This window comes from Macaca thibetana, chromosome 4 (genome assembly GCF_024542745.1).
Source record: "Macaca thibetana thibetana isolate TM-01 chromosome 4, ASM2454274v1, whole genome shotgun sequence".
Classification (NCBI taxonomy): Eukaryota; Metazoa; Chordata; class Mammalia; order Primates; family Cercopithecidae; genus Macaca; species Macaca thibetana.
In genome coordinates, this window is record NC_065581.1 from 166,508,391 (window position 1) to 166,520,017 (window position 11,627).

The following is an 11,627-nucleotide window of genomic DNA, read 5'->3' on the forward strand; positions in this document are numbered from 1 at the left end:
CGCTGGTTTTCTGACTGGCTTCCTTCCACGATCCTGCCCAGCTGCATCTGCCCTAAGGGGCCCAGGATGTCCATGGGGGGCTTCAATGGCCTTCTCCACCTTCATGTCAAATTCTTATCTTTCAGGAGAAAGCTGCTTTCTGATGTGAAAATACTGTGACCCTCACCAGGCAGCTTACCTGAAAGCACTGCTATCTTTCTTCTTGAAGAGTTGAGGAAAATTCCATTTGGAAAAGTAAACACCAAAAAAAAAAAAAAAAAAAAAACACTTTTATGCCCTACTTTTTTTTTTTTTTTTTTTTTTTTTTTTTGAGATGGAGTTTCGCTCTTGTCACCCAGGCTGGAGTGCAGTGGCGCAATCTCCTCACACTGCAATCTCCACCTCCCAGGTTCAAGTGATTCTCCTGCCTCAGCCTCCCGAGTAGGTGGGATTACAGGTGCGTGCCACCAAACCCAGCTAATTTTTTTTATTTCTGTTTTTTGTATTTTTAGTAGAGATGGGGGTTTCACCATGTTGGCCAGGATGGTCTTGATCTTCTAGAGACCTTATGATCGTCTCTCGCCTGCCTCATAGACTCCCAAAGTGCTGGGATTACACCGCGCCCGGCCAGGATGGCTTGATCTTCTGACCTTATGAGCCACTGCGCCCAGCCTATGCCCTACTTTTTATACTAAAACCAGAATTTAGTCTCTACTCACTCATAAGGTGCCCTCCCTGCCCAAAGCTGGTGTGTGCCCTGTGATGGGCAGGCATGAAGATGATGGTGCCCCTACCATGTGCCACCCAAGGAAACAGGGAGGAGGAAGTTAAGAGGGAAAAAAAAGTTCCTTTTATTTGAGATCATGGCATAATTTGGGTGTCTGTGTACGCTGACAGCGTAACGTGGAGTTTAAACTCCAATTCAATTTCCAGCACGGAGTCCTGCAACCGCCTCTTTAAAACGCCTTTGGGGAGGAATGGTCAAAGGATTGGGAAACGCGTCCCCAGCCAGAGGGGAGTGAGGGCAGGGGAAGGCCATGGGAGGATGACAAGGTGGAAACAAGATGCCTGCCGGGAAGCAGTATCCTGGGCAGACGTTGAAAAGAGACGCTAGGTCGGCCGGGGAGGCTGCTGGCATCTGAAACCAGAGCTCTGCATGGAAGTCTTTGCTGGGGCGGGGACTCACGGCGTACTCCACGGGCAGAGCATGTAACAGGAGGGGACTCCTGTTAAATGGTGGCCTCGGAAGATAAAGCGGCTTGGCGAGATGACACTGAAACCCAGACATGCACAGGACGCTGCGGGGAAAGGGCTCCGGTGTGCAGCAGGCTTCTCCTGATGCAGTCACTGCGCCTCACACCATGGTCATGACCTTCAGGGCCGTCGGCTGGAACCTACGGATCTTCTTCTTCAGGGCCTTGGAGGCCTTAATACGGCACAGCTTGGGCACGGGGGACAGGAGTGGCCCCGAGCTGACCGGGACCTCCTGGGTCCAGGTCAGCTCCGTGTGCCCGGCCGCCACATAGCCCAGTGCCAGGTCACAGTCCCTGCTCTGGGCGCTGCCCTCCTCGTCGCTGCTGCTGGATTCATGATCTCCGAATCGGTTGGTGGTGTGGTCACTGGACTCCCCCTCGCTGGTCTCCGGGATGACTGAGGGGAACCTCGGGTCACACTCGGCCGAGTGCTTGGAGGGCTCTGAGTTGCTCCTGGTCTGGGCGTCCTGGCGGACCAGCAAGGGCCGGCCCCGGGCCTGTGGGCCACCTGCTCTTCTGGCCACTGGCCTGGGGGGCCCCAGGTTAGACTCGGGACAGCTGGCCAGGCGGGCCCGGGCTGAGATCTCCATGGTGGACTGCCAGCGGCGATGCTTCCTCCTGGCCAGCGAGGTGAGCAGTGCTGCCTCAAAGGGGAACAGGGCTTGGGCTGAGGTCTGGTGGCCCTCCTGCGGGGCCACCGCCACGGGGACGAGGACAGGCATGGGGTAGAGGGTAGACTCGGAACAGGAGCGCCCGGGTGCCTCCCAGGCCAGGGCCGGCCTCCGCGGGAGCCCACCCCTCCCTGGGGACCAGTGGGCCGGGTCCCACTCCAGGGACGGCTGGGGGGCTGCATGTGCTCCCTCAGGCCTCTCCAGTAGAAGCGGCGGCTGCCTTGCAAACCTCAGCACCTTGTCCGTGGGCCTTCTCTTGATTTTTTCGGCCTTGCTCTTGGGGGGACCCATTTTCAGACTGGCAGCAAAGGACGGGTGGGCAAAGTGCCCAGAGGCCGGTGAGGGGCTCTTGTCCAGCATCCTGGATGGGGATATGACGTTGCCTCGTCCACAGTCCTGAGCTGGGGGTGTCTGCTGGGCCTTCAAGCTGGGAGAGGGCCACGCCATGGTCTCCCTGAGGACGCAGCTGTTCGAGGGCTTGGAGCCCTCCTCTGGAAGGTTGCCAGGGTGCTGGGGACCCTCAAGAGGCATGGATCCCTGCTGCTGGGGGCCCCTGCCGGCACCTCTGCTCTGAGCTGGCCCTCCTTCATCCTCCCTCCCTGGGGCGAAGACCAATAGTCGCCCTCCACCATCTGTACTCCAGCCACCCTGCCTCTGTGGGGATGGGGACGCTGCATGCCTTAGAGGTCCCTGTTCTCCCCCGCTACCCTTTGCTGGGGTCTCCCGGCCCCACAGATGCAGCAGCCTGTCGATATAGGCTCTGGCTCTGGCCGGACCAGCCTCGAGGACCGGCCCAGTCTGGATGGTGTTCAGACCTGCGGGGCCTAGGGGGGTCTTCCTGGGGTAAGAGGGACCACCGCTCTGTGGGGTTTCCTTAGCCAGGGCAAACAGGGGGCTCTGCAGAGCCACGGCGTGCAGGGGGCTGGGGTACGGGTACATCTCCCTGCCGCCCTGGGACACCAGGTCTTGCCGATACTTGGGGTCTGGCATGTGCAGCGGGATGTCCACCCCCTGGCAGAGGAGCCCGAGGAGCTCAGCATCGGCGCTGGCTTTCTGGAGCCCCGTGTCTGCCAGCAGGGCTCTGTCAAGATCACCTAGGAACGAGAAAAATGAACAAACACGTGACACAGAGAGGATTTCGTGTGCTGTTGATTTCACTTCATGCATGAAATGCAGCCAGGAAGGAAGCGCTGCTCCTTCACTGCTTGGAGGAACTCCTGGGTCCCATGGGAGACGGCGACTCCAGTCACTGGGGTCCGCATCTAGGCACGGCGGGGCCCCGTCTGCATCTAGACAGAGGGCGCAGGGCCCCGTCTGCGTCTAGACACAGGGTGCGGGGCACTGTTTGTGCCTGCGGCACAGCCCCCTCAGCTCATTCTCATCCTTCCCCTTGAAGGAGAACGCATGGGGAGTAAGAGTCCTCAGTTCAGCGCCCTCATTTCCCTGAAGGCTTGGAGGCTGAAGAGGCCCCGCAGCGGTGGATGGAGCCTGGAGGGAGGCCAGAGGCATGAAGCTAGTCCCTGCAGATGCCCTGGAGGAAACCACGGGGCTTCTCGGTAAGAAAAGACCAAATGGTTGTTACTAAACCAGGCCTTGTATTAGAAATAAAACAAGGCCAAAAATGACATCTGTGCCTTTGGAGACAGTCTGAAGACAACTACAGCCCCTCCCGCGCCAGGGGGTGGGATCCAGGCATGAGCCCTGTTTTCTCCCCACCAGCGCCTTCAACCCCGCTCTCCCTGCAAACACCAGTGGATCTAGGGTTTTTGAAGGATTGTTTTTAAGCTTGCTGATGTCCATTTTAAATACAGGGAAAAGTGCTGTGTGTTAGAAGAGCCAGTGGTGATGCACATGGCCACGTTTGATTCCTGCCTCCATCCAAACCACCACAGGGCCCACGGAGGCCTTCCAGCATCCGTTAGAGCCTGGGGTGCGCCCATGTGGGGTCCCTGGCTCTGCCCTCAACAGCTGGGGACTGCACTTCGTCCTCCCCTGTGCCTGAGATGAGACCCCCACCTTCCCTGGCGGTTTCTTACCTGTAGACACCGGCCTGGGCCAGAATGTGCCCCACGGCTGGCCTGCATTCTCCATGCTGCCCCGGGGCCTGGTGCCCTCCTCGGTAGCCTGGGGTCTCCACGCTGGCACAGTAGTCTCATCAACCGACCGGGGCCTCCAGTCCCCCATGCTGGGCCTGGCCTTGGGGGCCTGGGCCATAGGCAACAAACTGCCCAGCGAGGGGGAGATGTGGTCACTGCAGACAGAGGCACAGGACGTGGACAGGGAGCAGGATCCACCGTCACTCATCTCGTAAAAGCCTGGACACAGCAGACAAGGCAGGTCAGTGACTCCCATCCAGAAGAGCCCAGGGACCCCTTTGCTCCTGAGCTTGTCACGGCACAGGGGGGCCCAGGGGAACCCCTGAGCTGAGGCTACCAGAGGCTGTGGGCCGTCGTCCACACGGCCGGCCTGGGAGAGTGTGGCTCAGGTGAAGATGTTGAGGATTATTCTCGGGGGCTGTCAGTGAGTTGATGAGAGCCCGCTCCACCCCCACTCAGCAGCACTGGCCCTCCCTTTTCCTGGCAAGTGGTCCCTTTAGTCCTGGGTGGTCGATGCCTGCCTAAGGGGTGGCCTCTTCCTCTGGATTTCAGCCTGTTTAGGACAGGCCCCTGGCCCCCGTCTCTCTCTCTTCCCTGGCGCCTGCCAAGTTGAGAAGGAGACCAGGCTGGGGAGGTGCTTCAGCCCCAGGCCTCCTGAGTCCAACAATGTCACTTAGACCACAGTGTGATTTTTGCAAATTAAAAAAATAAGAGCGAGGTAGCCAATTAATATATATGCCCTGAGAAAGGCTTCGGTGTCGCCTCCTGACTTTCAGATCGGCCTGATGAAGCGGCCGTCTCCCTGCACGGACACCGGGAGGGCAGTGGAACGGAGTTTCAGCCCGAGAGGGACTGGCGGGACAGGCTTCACCTCTGCCTGGGCTGCATGCCTGCCCCTGTGTCCAGAGGTCAGGGCACCCTGGTACCTGAGCTGGGCCTGCTGTCGCTGTCCAGGGCCTCCCCTGAGGCTGTGCCCACATCCAGCTGCAGCTTGCTGATCTGCAGGTCCAGCTGGTCCAGGTGGGTCTTCAGGCCGATGTCCTGCTGTCTCAGCCGGGACTGAGAAGGGAAAGAAGAGAAAGGGAACTATTGTACCTACGGAAACCAAAACTTAAGGCTCAAAGGGGTGAACCATGCATTGTGAATGTAATTTGAACTCCCCGAGTCCACACGAAACACATCTTCTAAATCTGGCTGCTGCGCCTGCTCATTCTGAAGCCATTTCCTTGCTCCACCGTCAGAAAAAGAAAGATCTACTGACCCATTCCCCCCACACACACACGCACACGGGTTTTCTCCAGTTCAGGCTGCTTCACTTATCCGCACTTTCCAAATTACATTTCTTTATAAGGATACAGTATACTACAGCTTATGAGACTGAAATCAGGATCAAAAGCAACACCTCCTTTTGGCAGACAGGAACTACCTGCACCGTCTATTTGGCTGCGTTTTTCAGCCAGCATAAGGGTTTACCCTCCTGTGGTAATGCTTTACGCATCTTGTGCCTGGGTGCGGTGGCGTCCTTTTACTCGGCCGCCTCTGGGCTCCTGGTGCCTGCAGAGCACAAACCTTTTGACTTTTCAAGAAGGTAAGAAAGTTCCTTGGAAAGGAAGAAAAGCTCCTCCTTCACTAATAAGTCCCTTCCCCTTCCCTGATAGAAGAAGTAACATTCTGAACTGTCACAGGCTTTGGCAGAGCTACCAGGGGAGAAGGTTCTCAGCAAAACATGGAAACTGTCAGCTTTACCTGGAGTAAATGCAGTGTGAAAATCAGCCTTCAGGATCTTTTGTTTTGTTTTGTTTTGGAGACAGGGTCTTGCGCTGTTGCCCAGGCTGGAGTGCAGTGGTGCGATCACTGCTCACTGCAGCATCCACCTCCCCAGGCTCAGGTGATCCTCCCTCCTTAGCCTCCCAAGTCTCTGGGACTACAGGCATGCACCAACATGCCCTGCTAATTATGTATTTTTTGTAGAGATGGGGTCTTGCCATGTTGCCCAGGCTGGTCTCCAACTCCTAGGCTTAAGTGGTCTACCTGCCTTGGCCTCCCAAGGTGCTGGGATTACAGGCATGTGCCTGGCCAAGGGACTGTGTATTTAGAAGTTTCTATCACAGCCCTGCCCTGAGAGGCTGTGCCTTCTCCCGGCCTCAACTTCCCCAACTCTAAAAAGCTTATTATGAGCATGTGTGTGTGTTTTTCTTTCAATTCTAAAACATTTCTTGTTTTGATGAACAATCACGATTAAGGCAAATAATTAATGAATGTAATTATGTGGTTGGTTCTCTTAAGAAAATGATTAATTCTGGCTGGGCGCGGTGGCTCAAGCCTGTAATCCCAGCACTTTGGGAGGCCAAGACGAGTGGATCACGAGGTCAGGAGATCGAGACCATCCTGGCTAACACAGTGAAACCCCCGTCTCTACTAAAAAATACAAAAAACTAGCCGGGCGAGGTGGCGGGCGCCTGTAGTCCCAGCTACTCGGGAGGCTGAGGCAGGAGAATGGCGTGAACCCGGGAGGCGGAGCTTGCAGTGAGCTGAGATCCGGCTACTGCAGTCCAGCCTGGGCGACAGAGCCAGACTCCGTTTCAAAAAAAAAAAAAGATAATGATTAATTCTATTTCAAATTTTACGTGGGAAAGGAGCAGTTCCCCTGAGTCCCATAACCTGGGCCTCGGGGAATTACTTCAGTAATTTCCACAATATGAGAAATCATTACAAGACAGAGGCAGGTTGCAATGCTTTCCTGTTCTGATGAGAGAAAGACTTCTCCGATTTTCCAAACGCAAGTGCCCACTATCAGCATGGATGAGGGAATGGAGGCCGGGCTCGACCCAGCACACAGCTTCTGTGCCAGGAGCAGACCTCCTCCTCCAGGACCCAACTCCGGGGCCTCCCAAAAACCTCCAAAGTTTGCACAGTGACAGAATCTGAAGCCATAATATTATCTGTGAATGTGAACATGGCAAAAACCAATCTTGAATTTAATCAAAACGTTATGCTTCCAGCATCACCCAGCTTCATGTAAACATACTGGTTTCTGACCCTGCACATTTTCACACGGGTAAACCGCTATCCAAGTGAACAGCACCACCAACCAAGCCTGCGCAGCACACACAGGCGGGCTCTCCCACACCAGTTATGCAAAGAGGAAGCCTGGATCCAAACAAAGGGGACGGCGTGGATTCTCATAGCCCATGATTTTTCTTTTTCCTGTCGTAAAACAAAACCCAAGGTACTGACAGAAAATCAAGTTCCTTGGTGAGGCCACACCTCAACGTTTAAAAGGATCTATGTGCCTTCTCCTCTTCCAAATCACACTCTCCTGCACCCCAGCCAGCTTTGTCCTCCTCCTCCTCCAGCCCCCTTCCCGCCCCCGTGTCTGTGCTGGGTTAATTGCTTTGTGATTAATGTTTGGCCAGCCAGGCCTTCAGTTGCTGGTTTCTGATTAATTGTCTAGGGGCTGCAGGACGCACAGAGCTCTCAGGCACTCACAGGTTATTTATTACGTCCTCAGGTCCCCTCTGCGTCTGCAGGACTCCACCATTCAGGATTTACTCCCTGCCTGTAACCCTGACCACTGTCCCTAACCCCGACTGCTGTCCCTAACTTGGGGTTTGTATGACTGTGCTTTACATTAACTCTTTCTTAGGGTTAGACTTTGTGCTCACGTCACAAAATATATGCGGCCAGGCAGGAGGAAAGTCCACTGCAAGGCCAGCCCCAGAGTGTGATCTCCACGCATGTCCACGATTGGACTGACTCACTCCACAGCAGCAAGCGAGCCCTGGGTGGCCTCCGTGCCTACTTCCCTCTGCAAGCGTTCAGGCTAACTCCAGGCGGCCCTCTGCAAGCGTTCAGGCTAACTCCAGGCGGCCCTCTGCAAGCGTTCAGGCTAACTTCAGGCAACCTTGGCCAAGGTGTGCTCTGGGGGCATCTGTGCCAAAGCCCTGGGCCTGGGGAAGGGGCAGGAGGGCCTGGTATAAAGGCGCTCATACCAAGCCTCTCCAGGCAGTGGGATCAGCTGGGCATACCTGCAGACCCCAGGCTCCAGGCCCCACTCATTTCCTGAGACCCTACCCGGTAAGCCTGGAAACCTGCATTTTAACAAGCTTCCCAGGGACCACAAAAGTTCCTTATGACAACAAAAAGTTTGAGGACTTCTATTCCAGGGGGTGCTTTAAAAAAAAAAAAAAAGGCTAATCCCTTTCTTTGAAATGCATTCTTTATGCACTGCAAGAGAATGACCTGATTTCCACGTGCTGTGCCTTTTCCGTGTGCAAGTCAACAGTCCAGCCATCGCAACACCTGTATGGCACATGCGGAGGATCAACATGAAAAAGGCCTTACTGTTCAGGATACGGAGATGGGATCTGAAACACCTCCTTTCTATCCCTGAGAGCTAGAACGCACAAAGGAAACGTTCTATGCCTGAATTCCAAGGCTATGCCCTCCATTCTGGAGAGAGGTAAATGCTATTACCTAAGTTTAAAAGAGGCCTGTCAATCAACAGCAAAGGGGTCCCTGGTTCACAGACTGGACTCACGGATTAAAAAGCACCACAGAAGCCTTGCAGGTTTCTGGGGATGGCTGGCCCTAATGCGTGGCCTTGAGCAAGTTCTCACCCTGCCTCCCTTGGTTCCCCTGTGTGTTCACAAAGCAAGCACAGTCGGCCCAAGGAAAATGCCGGGCATCAAGTTTATGCTGCAGAATCAGACGTACAGCTTGCTCCTGCAGCATGGAATGTGGGAAGCTGCCAGGGAAAAGGAATCGTTGCAAGCTGCCACTTTTAGAACAAGTCACGACCAGCAATGTCAAGATGGGGAAATTCTTCCGGATAAGATTTCATTGCAGACTCCCGGAGCTCTTCTGCATCTCTCCCCTTGTGGAGACAGTACCCACTGGTGAAGGATGGGGTTTTTGGTCTCCACGTGGGCTTCGAGTTCCAGGAAGTGGATGCAGTCTTTCTATCTAGGGCTTGTTGGGGAACCCAACCCTTATGAATATGGGAATGGCCGGCACTTCTTGGGAACGACAACCTTCCTCACAAACATACATGAGGATGCAGAGTGAACCCTCTCTGGATTGGCCACGCAGCAGCAAACCCACTTGGGTGGGAGGGCATGGGGATCTCATCAGCTTAGAAACTCAGAACAGGAAGATCCCAAATTCTGAAATCATTTTCCCTTTTGTTGCAGCAATAAAAGCCACTCATTTATTTATTCAACAGAATCCTACTAAGCACCGCCTACTGCACTCTCCTTTGTGACACAGCAATTAAAAAGGTGCAGCACATTGCGATAAGCCTTGAAGTGATGAGTGCTGCTATTTTCCTGACTGTTTAAATCCCTGGAAATGCCAACAATCATTCTCACCTGAGAATTCCCGTAGGCTAAAGCTGCTCAGGGCCTGATAAATGTTCTTCCTGCCTTCACACCTGAATGATGACCAATGGCCAGGTGAGCACCAGGGTGGGCGGAGGGGACCCTGAGTTAGGTGGGAGTTGCTGGAGTGTGTAACTGCTCCAGCAAGCAAGGCTTTTCATTGTATTCAACACTATAGAACTGCTATCACTTCTAATGTTTTTCCCTGTAAGAAAAATGTGAAAGTGTTAAGCCCTGGGCTGATGTCACACAAATTCAATTATTCTTCTCTTTTGATCACATAATCCATCCCGAGAACAAAGTTTCAAGACAAAGTCTGCATGTTCCTTCTGGTCCCCACATTAAAAAAATAATAATAAAATAAACAAAAAACCTGTTTGATCTTCTCTTCCAAAAGGCTACTTGTAATTAGAGGCTGAGCACTTGCAAGTTTGATTTGTATATTTCTTAAGCCAAGTTAATCATCACCTGCACTCGCACCCCCTCGACGGAGCAGTTGAAGCCAGCATCTCAGCAGCACCCCCTTCCCATCACATGCGTCTAACACATCTGTGGCTGTCGCGTGCTGAGCAGAAGCTGAGATTGTGTCTGGGTGCAAACACACAAATGACCTAAACACACGGTCAGGATTTGGTCACTGGGTGAGTAAACAAAGTCTGTACACCAGCTACTTTCCTCTCAGGAGGCATCAGGGGCAGAGTTGGGAGCCCAGGTTAATCCCACACAGTCTGCCACCTCCGTCTTCCACAAGGTCAGGAGATAACCGGGATCCTGGGAGGCATCCCAGACACTGGGATTCTTTAATCCAGAAGGGTTTGCTACTTTAACAACCTGGCTGAGCCAGCTAGGCTGACGGTCATGCCACAGCTTCACGTGGGCAACGTTCAGAGGCAGCAACTTTTAACAGGACAGACTTAAATTTCTAATGTAAAAGAAATTTCACTTAGTGTAATAGAGGTAACACGAGTAAACAGATATCTTTCTCTAGCCTTTTTAGTTTGTCTTTAAGAAAATACAGCAACTATGAAAACTCTTGTGCGTTGTTTCCAGTAAATTTTACAAAATCATACAATAACATAATAAGCAGAGGGGTAATGACTGGAGTTTCTTTCATTGTGTGAAAGGAGGGGTTCAGAGGGTCCAGGTAGTGCTGAGGAGGGCCCCTGGCAAGGAAATCAAAGAGTCTTTCCTCTGGATCAGAGGACACGCCTCTTCTTACAGGTCAGGTCACATTTTAAAGTTGAAGAGGCCTTTGTCAGCGACGTGCTTTCCCCCAATACTTTATTACAGCGACGCGACCTGTAAGAAACGTCAGCACATTCCTGAGGACAAGTCGGGGTGCGCTTTACCACGCGGACACTGTTGCCCCTAACCCAAGACGGCAGGGGGGACCTGGTACCCAGGGAAGTGATGCCAGGATCCCGAGCCCACCTCCGCCCGGGGAAAGCCGGTCAGTACCCGTAGGTCAGAACAATGCTGTAACTAACCAACAGGGTGTCTCCCCCAAATCTGCCAGTTTCGGGATCCTGGCGTGGGTGGGCGCACATCCCCGCAGGGTGGAGCGCGGGCTGCAGCCCCGGGCAGTTTTCAGGGTCCTCATCTGTGTGCCTCACCTCTAGGCACCTGCGCGCGGGGCCTCCGCGTCCCCCTCCTTGGAGACCCAACTGCATTCCAATCAAATCCCAAAGGACGTCCCCTCCATCCATCAGACGCCCCCCTCCCACTAACACACAGTCTCGGCCGGCACCGGGAGGGAGCAGCGCCTGTGGCCCACAAACCCCGCAGCCCCGAGTCCCGGCGCCCGGTCCTTACCAGCTGTTCCTGCAGCGCGGCCAGCGCCGCCTCCAGCTGCTGCTCGGGGCCGTGGGGACCGTGGGGACCGCAGGGCGCGGCGGGCGCGGGCGGGGGCTGCAGGGCCAGGGCGCCCCGTACCCGCTCCTGCTGCGTGGCGCGCAGCCCCTGGAGCTCCTGCAGCCCCGCGAACGCCGCGCGCAACCTCGCGCCCAACCTACGGCGGTCCCAGCTCGCGGGCCCCGGGGGTCCGCCCGGCGTCCACATCTCCCGGGCAGGGTCCCGGCCTCCCGAACCCCACGAGCTGCGCCGGAGGCCCAGCGCGCGCGGATCCCGAGCTGTGTCGCGGGTCCTCCTGCGCCTCCTCTCTCCGCCCCTGGCTCCACAGGTCTCCAAGGTGGGCTGGAATCTGCGGCCGGTCGCTGAGGGCGGGGTCTGCACGCGCCCTGAGGTCACCGC

The 11,627-nt window shown here is 55.0% G+C and overlaps 1 protein-coding gene across 2 annotated transcripts; it reads right to left on the bottom strand.

Moving 5' to 3' along the window:
* Positions 1 to 806: 806 nt before the first annotated feature.
* DACT2 (dishevelled binding antagonist of beta catenin 2) lies at positions 807 to 11,183 on the bottom strand. 2 transcript variants are annotated; one of them, XM_050787101.1, is made up of 4 exons: positions 9,369 to 11,183; positions 4,926 to 5,058; positions 3,940 to 4,218; positions 807 to 2,997 (listed from the first exon to the last, which is right to left on the bottom strand). In XM_050787101.1, exons 3-4 carry the CDS (start codon positions 4,205 to 4,207, stop codon positions 1,334 to 1,336), a joined length of 1,932 nt encoding a protein of 643 aa, XP_050643058.1. In that variant the 5' UTR covers positions 4,208 to 4,218; positions 4,926 to 5,058; positions 9,369 to 11,183; the 3' UTR covers positions 807 to 1,333. The 2 variants fall into 2 exon arrangements, with proteins under 2 accessions (XP_050643058.1, XP_050643059.1); XM_050787102.1 differs by lacking the exon at positions 9,369 to 11,183 and having other exon boundaries at positions 4,926 to 7,852.
* Between the last annotated feature and the right edge of the window lie 444 nt (positions 11,184 to 11,627).

Excerpts from the sequence above, each read along its gene's own strand:
- DACT2 (XM_050787101.1), bottom strand. The coding sequence starts at position 4,207 with ATGAGTGACGGTGGATCCTGCTCCCTGTCCACGTCCTGTGCCTCTGTC. Across the intron at positions 2,998-3,939 it reads GCCCAGGCCGGTGTCTACAG|GTGATCTTGACAGAGCCCTG; the intron begins GTAAGAAACCGC and ends TCTCGTTCCTAG.